This window comes from Oryza brachyantha, chromosome 5 (assembly GCF_000231095.2).
Source record: "Oryza brachyantha chromosome 5, ObraRS2, whole genome shotgun sequence".
NCBI lineage: Eukaryota > Viridiplantae > Streptophyta > Magnoliopsida > Poales > Poaceae > Oryza > Oryza brachyantha.
Window position 1 is genome coordinate 11,845,792 of NC_023167.2, and position 18,404 is coordinate 11,864,195.

Genomic DNA, 18,404 nt, shown 5'->3' on the forward strand with positions numbered 1-18,404 from the left:
AAGGCTAGAGATTCTTGCTCGAAATGGTGATGAAGGGAGGCTAGATATAGTTGGGGCTAATGCTAAAGGTGGAGGTCATGATGTTGCTAGGGGTAGAGCTCCTGATGGTGCTCCTACTGGTGCCGCTGCTGCTGATGGCTGTGATGTTGATGGGGCAGCAATTCCTATTGATGCATTTGGATGGAATTAGTGCCAAAGAGCAGAACTACACCAAATGCAATAAATGGAGATACTCACACCTTGATCGTTTCTCACATTTGAAGAAAACCTTTCCACCATGCCTCGTCGATACACTCTACTACTTCAGCGCCACACCTAGGGCAATGAATGAGGAGGCCGCTAAATCCCACATGCAGTCGAGCAGAATTTGAGCTACCTTCCAACATTCCCAAATCCTCGCTTCCGGCCACAGTTCTTTACTACATAGCCCCCTAGGGTTAGGGTTACCACTCATCTGCACAAATCAGACCGAGGCAGATGACGACAGCTTCGGGAGGCTACTCGGTGTCAGCGACGAGGACGATAGGGAGGAGAAAGGCGTCAACAGCAACGATCTACCGTCGGCGTTGGAGGAGTGTGGCAACCCAGCTTAACTAGCAGAATGTCTACCGCATCTGCTTGAGTTCCTTCAATTCTCATACAAATGTTCTAGGGGCAGAATGGTCACTTTGTTAGCAATGACATTAAAACAAAATCTCAAAGTGTCATGGTACGAAACCCCTCTTTACAGTGGCACAATGTCAATTTTGTTTTTTGAGATACAAAAATATCTTTTTTTAAAAGGGATTCATAGAACGCCAAGATTTAATCGAGACGACGAGATCCGATGCACTGGCCTACAGTCTACTCTACCATCGGACGGATCAAGCCTCACACTTCACTCTCCTCCCCGGAGCCCGATCTCCGGCCATGTCGCTCCACCAGCGGCCGCACCAGAAGCCACCGGCCGCCGACTCCCTCCCCGCCTCCGCCTCCGCCTCCGCCGCCGCCGCTCCCCCTTCCCGCCCGCTCCCACTCCTCACCCTCCCCTACCTCTTCTCCCTCCTCGCGCTCCTCCTCCTCCTCGCCCTCCTCTTCCCCTGGGGCCCTCCCCGCGCCTCCGCCCCCGCCTCGCCGTGGCGGGGATACACGCTCCAGAAGGCCGCCGCCTTCGCCGCTGGCGCGGGCAACGGAACCATCGTCCTCGCCGCCGTCTCCGGGCCCTACCTCCCCTTCCTCTCCAACTGGCTCATCAGCGTCCGCCGCGCCGGCCGCGCCGACCAGGTGCTCGTCGTCGCCGAGGACTATGGGACGCTCGAGCGCATCAATGCGGCCTGGCCCGGCCACGCCGTCCTCGTGCCACCCGCGCCCGACGCCCAGGTCGCCCACAAGTTTGGATCCCAGGTGAGGAGATTTCGGGGTGCACCCCAGATGCTCGGTGAAATGGCAACGCGCTTGACATTTGCCTCTCTGCGTGTGATTATGCAGGGGTTCTTTAACTTCACCTCGCGACGGCCACGGCACTTGCTGCAGATTCTTGAGCTAGGGTACAGCGTCATGTACAACGACGTCGACATGGTGTGGCTTGCCGATCCATTCCCATATATCGTCGGGGACCATGACGTGTACTTCATGGATGATATGACTCCTGTACGTGTGGTTGTTGTGTTTGTGATTGGAACTGCTGAGGAAAGAGTTTATTCGGTTTGAGTTTGTGGATGCAGGTGAAGCCACTGGATCATTCACATGATCTTCCGCCACCTGGTAAGAAAGGGCGGACATACATTTGCAGCTGCATGATCTTCCTGCGGCCAACAGAAGGGGCTAAGCTGCTATTGAGGAAGTGGATTGAGGAGCTCAAGGAGCAGCCATGGTCAAAGAAGCAGAAAGCAAATGATCAGCCAGCATTCAACTGGGCTTTGAACAAGACTGCAGGCCAGGTTTGTTCTGCTAGATTTTATCATTGCTTATAATGCAACATTTCAACTAGACAGAACAATGCTCACTTAAGTACTTCTTCTGGTTAGATGTATTGAACTTGAACTCGTGCTTTGAAGCATTTGGTTGAACTTCATTTGCATATGCTAGGGTAATAGTTGCTGAAAAAAAAGCCAGTTGAATCAGATAGTGGTTTAGTGCAGAATAAGTAGTATTTAGATTTGGTAAATCAAAAACATGTAGCAAGTAATATTATTTGTGACTGGAAGGGTTTGGGTTGCACTTACACTATTGACTGCATTGCACCAGCGCTCTGCTACTCAATGCTTGGTTGGTCAGGCTTGATTGGTAAACTGGTTGCAGCTGGTTTTAGCATGAGGGGACCTGCCAATATAGTAGATTCAGTCAGGGTTGTGCACACCTAGTTGGTCAATGGATGGGGGCTGATTCAAGTGCAAATTGGCTTTGCCATATGGTTTTGTTTAATTGGGTAACTGACAGACACTAAATCTCCATATCCTTTTCAACTAGAATAAAAGGCATGTGAAGATTATTATGTAAACTGAACAGAAAAATATTTTACAATATTGGCCATGAGCATTCACAGGATTTTGAACTTGAAATTTGAGTACATATAATCAGTGAAGATAATCCTTTTTTTCTTAATGAGCATATGTAGTTTCCAATTGTCTATTTGGGATCAGTTAACTTCGCTGAGCTCTGCTATCTCCCTGTGTGAATCCCTTATTCTTTGGTACATCTTGTACTAAAAATATTCCTTTTTCTTAAAATTATCTTCATGTAACCTGTTGAGCATGCTGTCTGTTCTAACTTCCAAGATGTTGTCTTTAATATGCCACTTTACAATAACGTTTCTTCTTTGTGATTTCGGTTTATATTTTGTCATTATCTTGTGAATTTCTATTAGATGGGAACTATTAATATAAGATACGCGTGCAGGTCGATGTTTATCTGTTACCTCAGTCTGCATTTCCAACTGGAGGTTTATATTTTAAGAATAAAACATGGGTAAAGGAAACAAAGGGCAAGCATGTCATTATACACAACAACTATATCACAGGGTTTGAAAAGAAGATAAAACGGTTCCGTGATCATGGACTATGGCTTGTGGATGAACACAGTGATGAGTCACCGGTTGGTAGAATATGAGTAAGCTTGCAAAGTAAACTGCGTCTTCTTGCAACAACATCACAGTTTTGCAGTTGCTGTTTAATTGGTTGGGATTGCGGAACCATAGGATTGATTTGCCATCCACCACACTGCAGTGCAGCAACTGGATATGTGCAAAAGGTTTCAATTGTACATCAAGCGCCTTCAGAGCTACCTGTTGTCATGATAATTATTTTTCATTTCATTATTTTTGACGGAAATGACAGCAGTAAGATCCTAGGGTGAGAATGTAGCTATTTAAGGGAATGCGGCCATGAATATGTGCGAGTCTAGTAGCATGTCTCTGGTCTCTATGTATAGCATTATGATTTTGATAACCTGTAGGCATTTTTTTTTGACACTCCGTTTTGATTAATATTATTCTTTTTGCCTCCTTTCACAAAGAACTCCAACCTGTCATGTGATGGCCTGCTGGGTGTCAACAATACAAAACTAGTCTAATGCTGACTTGTAACTCGGTATTTAATTATTTTACATGCTCAGACAATCTCTTTGCTTTTCTTTACCTTTGCAAGGTAACACATGACATGAAGCAGGCCTTTCTACGGATATGTACTTAAATATAGCATGCCTCTCCGATGATAACATATGACACACACACACACAAGAGGACTACGACGAAGTGGCGCTACATATGAGGGATCAGGCTTCACGGTTGTATTGTTGTATCAGTGTGCAGACTTCCCTATTTTCTTCCTTGTTTAGACCAAGAAGAAAGCTCCTCGTGTCAATTCTGGAGCAGGAAGCTAAGCTTAAATGTGTGAGCATGGTGACCTTGTCGTCTCTGCACATCTAATCTTTTTCTTTACACGAACCTGCGGAGCTTGCTGCGTCAGGATCGAATCGCCTCGGTTGGCTCATTCCATTCCAGCCAAAACGCTTGCGATTGGAGTAAGAATCCAAGGGGGGCAGTGTGTGTTCCGCCCTTGGACCCTTTCCTTCTCCGGTGCCCTCCCTCCCAACTTTGCTTCCAGCAGCGGCAATGCCGTTGCCTTTGCCTCACACAACGAACACCGGTACACGCATACATACATATATATATATATGCTCCTCCTGCCCATGCTTGGATCTGCACAAAATAGACATCATATTTCTTCCTTGTGATCACGGGCTATCTCGTCTCGTCACCTCTCTTGGCAAGGATCGATGGGCCAGGGTGCAGCCAAGGCGAAAGGTGCGGTGAACTTAACACGAGCTCTGCATTGTTCTTGCCCCAGCTTAGAGCATTGTTTCCTTTCCTACGTACTGTCGTTTTGTCATAGGTTAGTAGATCTATCAGTTTGGTATTTATATGATGCAGCGTACTGTTTTGCCCATGGATGTAAGGATAATTCAGATGCTAGGTGTAGGGGTAGGAGTACTGATCCTTTTGTGTTAACAGGCAGCGATCAGGCCGAGAGCAAGGCCGACGATAAGGACGTGAAGACTGCGAAACCTAAGGATGCTAAGGAACTCATCGACTATATGGAAAAGAATTACGACAGGATCAAGGATGTGGCAAGCTTCGATGATTTCTACCATGTCTTTTACGAGCTCATCGAGTAAGTTTTGATCTGATCCAGTCTTACGGAAAAACCAATATGTTTTTTTTTTCTCCCGTTGGTCAAGCTCGGAATCCAGCTTAATTTCTCGAGCAATTTTATTATTCTTGATGAGGTACTACTGTTTTATATGTAAAATTTAGTATCTCTTAGTACCTTAAATACTAGAACGTACCAAAATTTACATAAAAAACAGTAACACCCCATATTACCTTCTTAAGGATGGAAAAATGCTCTAATTTCTCATCCTTTTGCCTTAGTATTTTTGTTAGTTCTGAAAACTGGAATAAGAACAATTAGAACAGTACGATCGTAGTCTTTTCTTTTAGATAAAGAGTAGAGTTGTATTTAGAGAAGATTGTGGCACCATACAAAGTACTACTAGTAGAATATGATATTAAACATTGATTCATGCACAGTGTCATTGTTACCTAAGCATTTGTTTCTGTTACTTTGCCTTCTTCTTCAGAAATTTCTGTGAAGAACGTGGGCAATTGCAGTACAGGATACCCAAAAAAGATGAACTAGAGAGGCAGTATGAGGTTAGAGACAGCTCGACTTCTTTAAGTTGCTTGTTTCAGTCTTCGATAGAAACTTCAACTTCTTTCGATAATTGTTGCGAAGTGGTTTAGACACCTTAATGAAAGGCTTATTTGGTTGGCAGTCACAGCTTATCATGCCAAATCTTAGGTATACTGTAGCTTCAAAGCATGCTCGCCTCTCCAGCTCCACATGTCATGACTCAATTTGTTATCAAACCTTAATATAGTAGCATATTGCACATGCATTGTAACAAGATTTTATTTTAAAATAGCATTAGTATCTTATTAAAGTAAAGTTAATAAAACCGATTTTATATATAAGTCTCAGTTATTTTTCTTTCAGAAAAAGGAGGGAGTTGGTGGTGGAGTAGTGGGTAAATTCACCACCACCACTTCTTTTTATTATAGGAGTATAGATTTGTGGCTAGCAAATTGTTATTTATGTATACTACACTTTTGATAACAAAATAAGTAAGGTGACCTAAGACAATATGATAAGAGGTCGTAAGACAACCTAAGGAGCCATAGGTATTATTCAAGGCTATCTCTTTGTCGAGTAACTGACCATTTTTATCTGCCAGTTACTCTTTTTAACTACATCAATACTTAATAGTTTACGCGCCAATCAATTTATTCAAGTCACACATAATTTTCTATCTTTTTCTCAGAAATTTATATTCCACTTAAGGTCTTATTAATAGGAAACAATAAATTATATGATTCGGTAAATGAAAAAGAAAGAATAATAAAAATAATACTCCCTCCAATTTATTTAGGGCTTATTTGTTTTGAAGGAAAAACAAAGGAATTGGGTTCTAAGAAATAATTTTTATGATTGTCATTCACTCTATAAAAATGGAGTATAGAAAAATCAAAGTAATGTTATAGAGAGAAAATAAAAGAAATTATGCATCCTCTCCAACCTCTTGAAAAATTTTCTATGAACTGATGTCTGCATGCATTCGTATCTATCCACCTTTTCTATTCCTACAGTTTGAAATTTCTTCAAAACGGTAAGCCCTTAATTTTTTTTTTCAAAATGCTTATCATTCTCACGTTCCAAAGCATGTTTATATGTTTTATTTTCCGATTATATCCTCTATCAATGCAGCCATACTAGTACTAGTGATTATAATATAAATAATGAGGATAACAATTTAGTTTTTCACACATTCTAGTTTAGCGTAAGATTTGCTAGAACGGCAGGTAAGAATAAAACTAGTGTAATGACCAGTGCATATTGAGCAGCTAGCCTAGTTATAAATTATATCGCTATGTACATGAGTACTTATTTTGATATTGATTATTTTTAGTTTTTAATTTTAATTTCATATTTTTCTAAAATATATTCGTACATGGAATCTTATTTTACTTTTATTTACTTTTTAAATTTCCAATTGATATTTATCTTGTATTTTAAATTGTACTTGTACTACATAATATTTGTTTTTAATTCAAATTTACATACTTATAAATTATATTTATACATTGATTCTTCTATTAATTTTACTTATTTTTAATCAAAATTTTAGATGTTTTCAAATTGCACTTATAGGTGGATTCTTCGCTTGATATTAATTTTTTATTTTTAAACCGAATTTTAGATTTTTCTAAATTGTATCTTTTTTACTTTTCTTTGTTTTTACTTCTGAAATTTTATTTCTAAGCGGATTTTAAATTTTATTTTTTGAATAATATGAGATTTTCTAGCCCATGAAAGCAAATGTGGTTACTTCTTTTCATATTACTTTATATATATAATACAATATAATAGATAGATGGAGATATATAATACAATATAATAGATAGATGGAGGGAGTACTAAATCTATACTATACTAGCGGTTGCGAAATTTTCCTAGTTGTGCAAATTTAAGCTATTTTACTGTGCAAGTTTGGTGGAAAGAAAAAACTCAGACGATTGACAAAACAGCAAAAAGTGTTATTCCTTTGACGAAATTAATCAAGGTGCATCTATCTAATTGAGTTTGCTGGTAGCGCAGAAGGTGAACAAGAACGGCAAGCCGGGGGTGAACCTGAGCAGGAAGCAGTTCATGGAGATCGCCGGGCAGGTCATCAAGGTGAACAGCTTCGCCTTCGGCAAGGCCACCATGGACGTGCTGGTCGTCCTCTTCGGCGCCCCCGTGTGCGCGCTCCTCGCCAAGAGGGTCGTCCCGGGCCTCAAGTCCTTCTCCGACGACGTCGTCATCCCGGCGGCCACGTCCGGCGCCGTCGTCTACCTCGCCAAGGCCAACAAGCTGTGATCGAGCCTGTGTGGCGGCGAGCTGCTGATCCGGTGAACGAATCGCTCGATCCAGACAGCTAACTTGCGGCGAGAATAAAAATGGGGGGAGTAAGTTTTAAAGTGTAGTATGAAATTGCGTTATGGCTTCGATTAAATTTCGTCCAAGTTTGAGAGTGAGTGAAAAATTCACTCTCTTTTATGTGTGTTCACTGTTCACGCACGTGAAGCCTAGGAGAGACTTACTACCGGTTTAATAAGATTGTCGTGTAAGGTACGTATGAGCCAGACTTTTTTTAAAAAAAGCCTGCAAATTAGTGGTGAGATCATACATGTGTACCATAACTCAATCGGTATTTAAACCATGGTATCCGTACTTTCTTTAAGAATCTGATTAATCAACATAGCTCGTATGTTTTTGTCTAGGTGAGATTAGCATGTTCAAAGTGATGCTTGTGTTGTATGTATGTGGTAAACCCTGAATGGTGGGAGATGCTGGGTGGGGCTAGTCATGGGCAAACACACGTGTTGTCCGGTTGTATGAAATGAGATTATCAGATTAGTGTACATAAAAATGCTATCTAACTCACGCTAGAAATTTCACCGTGACTCCGAGATGGCGCCGGCGGCCGCGGCTCGTCGGGCGGGGCGGGCGGCGGTGCTGTCGGGGCGGAGGCGGGGTCAGGGCCTCAGGAGAGTTTCGTGCGTTTTCAATTTTAGCGCCGAGGCCGGAGCCATTTTTGTTTAACCCGGTTTTGACCCGTCCTATACCCATCCCTAACCGTCACACACGGCTGCACCACCTAGTCGTGGAACCAAAGGAGAACCCGTTCATTTTCCACTGCTCATATCTCAGATTCTCTCGATTTTTACACACACGTATCCCGAACCATTAAACGATATATTTTCTACGAAATTTTTTAAAATATAGTCATAAAAATTTACATTAATTAATTTTTTATTATTAATAATCAATTAATTATATACTCACCCACCACGTCGAACGCGGTCGGGATCCCTTTCTGGCCTCTCATCAACCAGGCAGGGTCGCAGGCTGATCCGGATCCCTCCGCGGCTCCGCCGAATATCCGCCGCGCTGCCTCCCCCTTCTGCTTCTGCTGCTGCTGCTGCTGCTGCTATCCATCCTCTCCACCTCGCTTCCGCTCGTTCCTCCTCCTCCCCCACCTGGCTGCCACCCCCACCGGACCGTACTCGAAGCGCCCGCGGGAGACGCCGCACCGGCGGTCACTCCGGCCTGCGAGGTATCCCTCTCTCCCTACTCCTCGTCCTCCCCTTCCCCGTCTCCTCTGCGCTGTTGCTAGTAAAACCCAGCGAGCGTAGAATGGATACGCTTCTCGGCTCTGGCTTGCTTGGGTTGCTTTCGCTGTGGAGTGGAGGTGGTGTGGCCAAAGTACTCCAGGATGTTTAGCTGACTGAATCCTGCTTAATTACTAGCTGGAATCTCGTGCTTTTGCGCCTGCTTTAGTTGTCATTTTGTGCTCGTGGTGTTCTGGTTACCTTGTAGTAGTGAAATTTATGTGCTGTGACCTGTAATTATGCTGCACTTTTTTTTCACTGAACTTGAATTTGTATGGGGCTACCTCTGCAGGCCATCAGAAATTGCTGCAGCGGGAAGATAAAAGGATATGAAAATGGCACATCTGGTAACTAACTGTAGTTTTAGCCCTTCGCCTGCAGTGAAGCCATACGCGAGATCTTCTGGCTATTGCTGCAATGTCGCCCAATTCCAGAGCTTAAAATGTTCCAATGTGGTGCTCAAATCATGTCCGGCGAGACCGAGGAAGGCATTTGCCGCTCGTGCTAGCGCTGTTGTGCAGGGGCAGACAGGAAAGACACAGACACCACTTACTGGGAACGAGCAAGCATCTGGGCACTCGTCCTCTAGACCTAAAAAGGTCATGGTTATCGGCGGAGATGGCTACTGCGGCTGGGCAACCGCTCTTCATCTCTCCAACAAAGGCTATGAGGTTGCTATTGTGGATAATCTTGTGCGACGCCTTTTTGATCACCAGCTTGGCCTGGATTCCCTCACGCCCATAGCCTCCATCCAGAATCGCATCCGTCGGTGGAAGTCTCTCACCGGAAAGACGATTCAGCTCTATGTCGGTGATATATGCGACTTTGAATTCCTTTCAGAGGCCTTCAAGTCTTTTGAGCCAGATTCTGCTGTTCACTTTGGTGAGCAGAGATCAGCACCATATTCTATGATTGATCGTTCCCGTGCAGTATTCACTCAGCACAACAATGTTATTGGAACTCTTAATGTATTGTTTGCCATTAAGGAGTTCAGTGAAGAATGCCATCTGGTCAAACTGGGAACCATGGGTGAGTATGGAACTCCAAATATTGACATTGAAGAAGGGTTCATCACTATTACTCACAATGGAAGAACTGATACATTGCCTTACCCAAAGCAAGCAAGCTCCTTCTACCATCTAAGCAAAGTGCATGACTCGCACAATATCGCATTTACATGCAAGGCTTGGGGTATAAGGGCCACAGATCTTAACCAAGGTGTTGTATATGGGGTCAGAACAGATGAAACTGCAATGCATGAAGAACTATCCAACAGGTTTGATTATGATGGCATCTTTGGGACAGCACTGAATAGGTTCTGTGTTCAGGCTGCTGTAGGGCATCCACTTACAGTTTACGGAAAGGGTGGCCAGGTATGTATTTGTTGTCTGGCTCATTGTTTTCTTTTTCTTCCTCTTTGCACTTTTTTTGTATTAAGGCATACTACAACAAGAACCCCTCTCTAGCAATATATGCTTACCAACGCATTGACCATTGTTATAAAGAAACAAAATTAGCAACACTTACTAATAGGTGAGGTGAGTTTTGCAATGGATAATTCGCGTTGTAGCACATGCATTACAACATCTTACACAATTGGCAATAAATAATAGTATATATTGCTAGTTATGTGTTGCAAAGGATGAGCTATGTTGGTAAAACTTTTAGGACTAGATATGTCAATCTCATCCGTACTTAGCCAAAAAAATCTCATTCATGAGAAAAATAACATATTTCAATCTTATCCGTAGTTAGCCAAAAAAATCTCATTCATGAGAAAAATAACATATTTTAATCTCATCCGTAGTTAGCCAAAAAAATCTCATTCACAAAAAAAATTACACATTTTAAAAAATTCTCATATATAAAAAATAACATATTTTAATCTTATCTGTAGTTACCCAAAAAAATCTCATTCATGGGAAAATAACATATTTTAATCTCATCCGTAGTTAGCCAAAAAAATCTCATTCACGGAAAAATAACACATTTCAATCTCATCCATAGCCAAAAATAATCATTCATAGAAAAAATAGCATGGTAAAAGTGCACAAGTCTAGCCTTGAAGCAATGAGTCACTAACCAAGTAATCAATGTGTGAAGACTTGATACAAAGAGTACTTAACTTTTCTAATAAAGAGTATATATCAGAAGTGGATTAGTCATTCACATTCATTTGACAAAATAATACGTTTTATTATATGTTAAAATATTAAATTATTGTACATATATGTACTCAGGGTACAGGTCAATAATCTAAACTAGAATAATATCAAAATATGTCACGAGCTCACAAACCTAATCGAGATAGTTTAGATCATTCTCACGCTCTTGATCATAGTCCAATGGGTAGGACGTCTCTCCACAAGCAGGAGGTCTGAGGTTCGATCTTCTTTAGTTATATTTAAATAATAATATAATATATTTATAAATATAATAATAAAATCATAAAACTGGAGGAACATAAAATTGTCCATTATTAAAATTAACAGCGCACAAATATATTGCTACAACTTATATTCTTTATTGCTAACTAGTCACGCTTATTGTCACATATTACCAATAATTGTGCATGTGTTGTAAATGATGTTAGCAACGACAGCAAAGGCAACGTATATTTAATGCGTTTGGTGTAGACCCTAACAATACTTATTTAAACTTTTAACCATATATATATATGTATTGCTAAAGGGGGTTTTCTCTAGTAGTCATGTTTGCTCAGTTACTATTAAATGATATGCTTCCAGTTGTTATTACTTGAAATAGCTGTATTCACATAAATATAAGTTGGCCAAATTAATTGTTAGTATCCATCATATAAAACCTTAGACATTAGCACACCAGCTAACCTTTGTTAGTGTGGACTCAGGCTGTGAGAAGGTCACTGTCGCCATTTCATGAATTATTGTCCGACTCAAAAGTTACTTAGGAGTAAACCATGTAAACTGTAGCTGATCACGGCAAGTACTGAAATTTAACATAGTGCAGAAAGTAACGCTCGTTTGATGACTAACAGCTCATTTGCTCAAACACATAATGAGGTCTTCTGCATCATCTGACAATCGTCTAAATCCTTCTTCCCTGCTCTGCAGACCCGTGGATATCTGGACATCAGGGATACCGTGCAATGCGTAGAGCTAGCCATCGCCAACCCAGCCAAACCAGGTGAATTCAGGGTCTTCAACCAGTTCACCGAGCAATTCTCGGTGAACGAGCTGGCCAAGCTGGTCACCGCCGCGGGAGCGAAGCTTGGGCTGGAGGTGCAGGCCAAGTCGGTGCCCAACCCGCGGGTGGAGGCCGAGGAGCACTACTACAACGCCAAGCACACCAAGCTCATGGAGCTCGGCCTGGAGCCCCACCTGCTGTCGGACTCCCTGCTCGACTCGCTGCTCAACTTCGCCGTGCAGTACAAGGACCGGGTCGACGCGGCGCAGATCATGCCCAACGTGTCGTGGAAGAAGATGAGCGCGAAGCCGAAGACGGTGTCCGTCTAGGAGGAGGCTGTTGCTGCTGCTGGTGTTGGTTTTCCATGGCGGAGCAGTATAATGTCAACCAGGACATTGACATTATAATTTGGTGTGTAGTAATGCAATAATTAATGTGCGTTCAGTATGCTGCACGCTGTAGTGAGTTTGGTTACGGTGTTAGATTTCTTCTTCTTTTTTTTTTTTTACCTTTACCCCCCACGATAGAAACTTCAATCTGATCGAAGAGGTTTCATGCTGTAATTCTGTTATCATCTTTATCGAGCTCTTGATCAGCAAATGAGTATCCAGGATTTGAGGCTTTTTTTTTGTTGAATTTTGATCTGAAGATGTTGTAACTTCATACATACCACTAAAATTTTAATCCTTTAATATTGAAGATACTATAGAATGGTAGAGAAGTAATGTTGCGAAAATATTTTGTACTTGTGAGGCTTGGGCCTCTAATCTTGGCCCAGGTAGAAGTCTCGGCTTTCGGCCCAAGAAGTGATCGTAGGTTCGTAGCACACGCTGCTTCATGCAACACGACACCTGGTGCTGGTGGGGCCATATCTTGATGGATACTCGAGCATTGCTCAATCTGAATCCATTAATATACCGGTCGGTAACATTGAATCCTTACCTGGCTTCATGCGTACCAACAAGTGCTGGCTATATCTTCCTACCGTATCATCTATAGGAAATTTACACGGTTGTATTTTTAAGAAGTTTTGTGAGAGTATATTTAAGAGATTATCTATTTAAGGTATCACAGTAAATTTTAGCAATATATTAAAATATTATTCTTTAAGTGACTAATTATTTGACTTGACATGCTATTTGAATAACTAAACATACCTACTCAATGGTTAAATCTAGCAAACCATCCTCCTACCCACAAGATTGCTATTTTGTGAGGTCTCACATGGTTAGACCTATAAGTATCTTTCTGTTCGTTAGAATTCGAAGAATGAAGATAAAAAGTCTGTTAGAATATACATCAATCTATTATATATAAAAAGTACCAGGAAAAGGAGCCATCGTGTTTATTCTCATGTGCTAGAAAATCCCACGTTAATCAAAGGAAAATAAGAAAAAAAAGAAAGAAAAGAAAATTACTTTTTTTTGAACGGATCGGACAAGGAGATTTTAGGAGATGTACGATCAAGTCAGGATTTTTTTGATTAGATCGGACAGGAGATTTTAGGAGATGTATTAGTAGATAATGTACCCAAGAAGCACGATCAAGTCAGGATTTTTTAGATTTTTTTTTTTGGAATTGGACACGTTTTGAATCGGACATTGTTTCTATAAGAGAAAAAAAAAAAGAAAAATCAATCAGGAATATTTGCTGTCACCACGTTTATTCTCACGGGCCAGAAAATACATTAATATTTGAAGGAAAGTAAGAGAAAGAAAAGAAAAGAAAATGATATTTTTGGGATCGGACAAGGAGTTTAAAAAAGGAGAAAGGAGTGGTTTCTTTTGAATCGGACAATGAAAATCAAAGGAAAATAATGTTACTTTTTTTTAAGATCGAACAACGATCAAAAGATAATGCTATTTTTTTTAGATCGGACAACGATCAGGTTATAGGTTTCCATAAGAGAAAAGAAAGATTTCTTTTGAATCAGATAATAAAAATCAAAGAAAGATAATGATATTTTTTAGATCGGACCAGGGAAGGAAAGATCAAATAAAAATAAAGAAAAATAATAAAAAAAAGTCCATGCTTAATAAATTTTAGAAAAATCTAAATCTTGGATAACAATTTTTAAAGTAATTGATATTGAGGGAAGAGTTCATTTATAAATACGATTCGGAAACATCTAAAATTCCGGTTAAAAAGAACCAGATTAGAAATACAATTTTAGAACTAAAAATAAAGAAAAATGATAAAAAAAAGTCCATGTGCAAATACAATTTTGAAAAATTTAAATCTCGAATTAAAAATTTTAAAGTAATTGATATTGAGGGAAAAATCTATCTATAAATACAATTTAGAAAAATCTAAAATTTTAGTTAAAAATTGGAAAAATTAAGAGAAAACATCCATTTATAAATACGATTTAGAAGAACCTAAATGTTGAATTATAAATTAAATATGATGCAGAAAAGAGTTTATGTATAAGCATAGTTTAGAATATATGTAAATGTGGTTCTATGTAAAAATATAATTTTAAAAAAATTAAATTGAATTGTTTAAACAATTTAAAAGTAATTATTATGTAAATAAGAGACTATATATAGATACAATTTGTAACAATGCTAGCTGCGCAAAATGCGTGGGCCACCATGCTAGTTTGACATGAAAGGCTAAATTAAGAATTAGGGAGTAAAATTTTAGCCATTCGAAATGTTTTAAAGCAGGCTTTGTTATTTTCGGTTGCAGATAAAAGATAAAATATTATCTTATTTTTATATAGCTATTTAATTGTATACACAATAAAATTAGCTCGTACAAAGTTAAAAAAATCTATTCCGAAAAAATAAAATGATGAACTTTCGAGGAGAAACTTTTTATTTAAAAGATACATCGTTCGGTAGTTTGATATACGTGTATATAAAACCTAGGCAAAAGCTGAGAACAATCGGAGTTAAAAACATACACATGTGCTATAGCTGCTTATAATTCTACGTGTTGTTTCTCATCTCTCATCTCTTTCTACTATATGAATTTTTTGTCATGCTTATACGATTATATTATATTTGCTTTTACTCGTAGAAAATCCTAAGAAATAACCACTAAGGTGATAGACCAGGACCAAAATAATATTAATATAAACATAGTATAGGTGGGTGAGTAGTTAGACTTAGGAAATGCTGACGAAGATAAACTTTATCAGAGTCAATGATAAGTAAAGAAGATAGTTAATTTATTTTAAAACCAAGTTTAAACTAAAGTGGTTTATCTTAGTATGGAGTAATTAAATTGAAATCAAGTCCCAATGTTAATCGCGGTATGAGAGGTGGAGATCACAAGGTTAAACAGTAACACCATGAACATACGCATGAACGGGGAGATCGAGCATGGATAACTAAATGGAATCATCTCGTTGATTAGATTAGAGCTATACCTAATGCTGTACATCTCCGCCTGCCCGATCGAGACGCGCAGCAATTAGGACGGCTCAATTTCGCTCTGGACGCGGGAAGGCTTCGCCTAGCAAATCGGCGATCCGGCCGGCGCGCACTCTGACTCGATCGAGATTGTATTTGCGAGTTGGATTGGATTCATAGCTGCAGCGACGGCGGCGACGATGACGACGACGACCGAGCAGACGACGACGGCTCGTAGATGTCGGAGGCGGCGACGACGACGTTGTCGCTGCCGGCGGGGAAGAAGGCGAGGGAGACGACCAGCACCAGCAGCACCACGGGGAGGAGCAGCAGCAACGACGGCGGCGGCGGCAGCGGCGGCAGCACCAGCGGGAGAAGCAGCAGCAGCGCGGCCGCCATCGCCAGCAGCAGCGCCAGCGCCCAGCCCCCGTCCATCACCGTCGACGACGACGTCGCCGTCTTCCTCGGCGCCGGCGCCTCTTGCATAATATCGATGATCCCAGCAAAGATATAGCAACACACACACGGCTCGATCGATCACTGACGACCCACTACTAGGCGCTAGCCTTTGCGGCCGGCCGGGGTCTCGGCGCGGCGACAATCGGCCATATATACCTGACATTGACATGGTGGAGATGGATCGATGTGAATCTACGGTGGTGGTTCGGTTGGCGCGAGGTAGCAGTAGCGGTAGCAGTAGCAGTGCAGCAGTGGCGGATCAAGTTGCGGCGGTGGCGTCTGCTCGAGGAAGCTGACAGGTTGGTCGAGCCGGGGGGGGGGGGGGGGCGGAGCCCGCGGTTTCGGGCGCTTGCCTGTGGATGCCAAACCTGGAAAGCTTCGGCGCGCAGGTGGGTTTTCTATTTGAGATTTTTTTTTTGTTGGCTCCACGATTCTTTACCTCCGCGGTTGGTTTTTTTTCTCCTTCGGTTATAAATATTCTAGGACATCTTTTGTAAATTGGTTGCTACTTCCTCTCTCCGAGAAACATTCAAAGACAAATTAATAGAAAATGGAAATGATATATCTCTCGTTGAACAAGGGTGGGTTAGGAGTGGAAGGGTGATTGGGTTTAAGCCAGGCAAAAAATTGAAGGGTTGGTTAGAGGGAAAATCAATACTCTAGGAATGTATCCCTAGTGCAACTATTTGAATGCTATGATTAATGTAATTATTTTATGATGGAGTAGATTTTTTTAAACCTTTTGCAAAAAAAAATAGTGTTCTAGGATCTCGGATAATCGTTTATAGTCAAGTAAAAGTAATATGTCCTCCCTATTTAAAGGTGATTTTACATACTCTGTTCTAAAATATAAATAATTTAGTTTATTTGGTGAATATTAAGGTTGGACCAGAAGATACACTTTTACTTACTTTAGTGATCAGCGATCAATTTTTAAATTTTCTATAGTTTAGATTTCTTTTCTAAGCATTTGATTGACTGAGGAATCATTGATACTATGAAAATTATGATAGAAATGCTTATATTATAGTACAAAATTTGATTTCTAAAATAATTATATTTTAGAGAAGATGGATTAAAATGACATATATACAATGAAAAATAATTTATGAATAAAACTTTTATATATGCGTTCTTAGATATTTAAAAGTCAAGACGAAAAATAAACTACAATAAAAAAACTCTAAAATCAATAAAAAATTAAATTTTAACTTATAAGCATAAGTAGAAGCGAAAAGATAAAGTTGTTAATAATAGACTGTTATAGTTGGTTATATAACATGCCATTGAGGAATTGTATTCTTTTTGCCAAAAAAAACTAGTGCGTATATTTCATATTATAAGACTTTCTAACCTTATCTAAATTAATCAATTGATAATTATATATAATTTATATATGTCTAGATTTATTAGTATTAATATAAATAAGACTAAAAAAATCTTTAAAAGAGGGTACTGTTTATAATAATCGAACCACTCGAACATACCTTTTCCTACATTTAAAAAGATTTAAAAAAGGATGCTGCCGGAATGGCCGTACTGCATGCATCACTGCATGCATGCCAGTTGACGGGCCGTACCAGTTGAGGAAACCACGGCGGGGAGATCAGTGGATGACTGCAGTGGCCGCGGCCGATTCGATGTATCTGCTGTAGCATGCCATGCTGGACTCTGCTAGTACTTTCTGGATCTTGCCAAACTCACCTGATCGCCAATTCCTCACACCCATCAACCACTGAAATCTTGCACACTACTACTAGTACTATATTGTAGATAGTGTAGCCATGCGTGATTCGAACTTTGTAGGTTTGTTTCATCCGGAATTTTTTTTCCCCGGTTCCTTCTTCGAACGAGATTGTTTTAGACAAAGACACTTTCGGCCTTAGGCATATTGAAAGGGGAAAAGACCGAATTAAGATGCAGTGATGTGAACATTTTATTAGGTACAACATCCGTCTCATAATAATTTTATTTTTCCATTTCTATGTTCAAAGTTCGATCATGCGTCTTATTTAAAAAATTTGTAAAAAACTTAAAATAATTAGTCACGTATACTATCTATGTTTTTATCATCTAGTAACAATAAAAATATTAGTCACAACAAATTTCAAATAAGATAGTCAAAGCATTATATTTAAAAGCTTAAAAAATAATCTTATTTTGGGACGCAGGCATTATGATTTCATTTGATTGTTGGTTAAAGGTTGTGCCACTCTGACAACGGCTAGACCTGTGCGTATGGCTTTAAAAGTGAAAAGACGCAATTATCTAGTAGTACTAGTTTTATTGCATGTTATAAAATTATGTTTTGGTTTTCTTATATTTATGTGAATACTTAATAAATCTAAACATATAAGTAAAACATATATGGATGATCTATAGAAAACCAAAACATCTTTATAATATAAAATATATAATACAAAATATATGGAGTAGCTATTTATCTATTGCCTTAGTCTCAAAAGTTCAAATTTAAAGATGGTGGCATTTTGAGACAAATGCAATATCTTCCGATTTCTAGACTGTCTGATCTAATTGACATTTTAAAATGGAGTAAGAAAAAATATACAAGTGTTTTAATACTTATATATAAGTTATATAAAGGCTACAATATAATGTAGTGTAATTATGTTGTATTTAAAAGTTTTTCAAACAAAACTTGCAACAACTAT

General features: G+C 39.8%; 2 protein-coding genes across 2 annotated transcripts; both read left to right on the forward strand.

Annotated features, from left to right (window-relative positions):
* The first annotated feature begins 820 nt into the window (after nt 1-820).
* Nucleotides 821-7,838, forward strand: LOC102712909 (UDP-D-xylose:L-fucose alpha-1,3-D-xylosyltransferase MGP4-like). Its single transcript, XM_040524361.1, has 9 exons — nt 821-1,383; nt 1,468-1,629; nt 1,704-1,919; nt 2,878-3,084; nt 3,814-3,832; nt 4,250-4,282; nt 4,490-4,649; nt 5,119-5,191; nt 7,194-7,838. The coding sequence occupies exons 1-9, from the start codon at nt 910-912 to the stop codon at nt 7,452-7,454; spliced, it is 1,605 nt and encodes a 534-aa protein (XP_040380295.1). The 5' UTR covers nt 821-909; the 3' UTR covers nt 7,455-7,838.
* A 660-nt stretch (nt 7,839-8,498) lies between these two features.
* LOC102713186 (UDP-sulfoquinovose synthase, chloroplastic) lies at nt 8,499-12,436 on the forward strand. The gene is made up of 3 exons (XM_006654284.3): nt 8,499-8,694; nt 9,042-10,122; nt 11,842-12,436. The coding sequence occupies exons 2-3, from the start codon at nt 9,079-9,081 to the stop codon at nt 12,241-12,243; spliced, it is 1,446 nt and encodes a 481-aa protein (XP_006654347.1). The 5' UTR covers nt 8,499-8,694; nt 9,042-9,078; the 3' UTR covers nt 12,244-12,436.
* The last annotated feature ends 5,968 nt before the right edge of the window (nt 12,437-18,404 follow it).

Excerpts from the sequence above, each read along its gene's own strand:
- LOC102713186 (XM_006654284.3), top strand. The coding sequence starts at position 9,079 with ATGAAAATGGCACATCTGGTAACTAACTGTAGTTTTAGCCCTTCGCCT. Across the intron at positions 10,123-11,841 it reads TTTACGGAAAGGGTGGCCAG|ACCCGTGGATATCTGGACAT; the intron begins GTATGTATTTGT and ends CCTGCTCTGCAG.
- LOC102712909 (XM_040524361.1), top strand. The coding sequence starts at position 910 with ATGTCGCTCCACCAGCGGCCGCACCAGAAGCCACCGGCCGCCGACTCC. Across the intron at positions 1,920-2,877 it reads TGAACAAGACTGCAGGCCAG|GTCGATGTTTATCTGTTACC; the intron begins GTTTGTTCTGCT and ends ATACGCGTGCAG. Across the intron at positions 5,192-7,193 it reads AACTAGAGAGGCAGTATGAG|AAGGTGAACAAGAACGGCAA; the intron begins GTTAGAGACAGC and ends CTGGTAGCGCAG.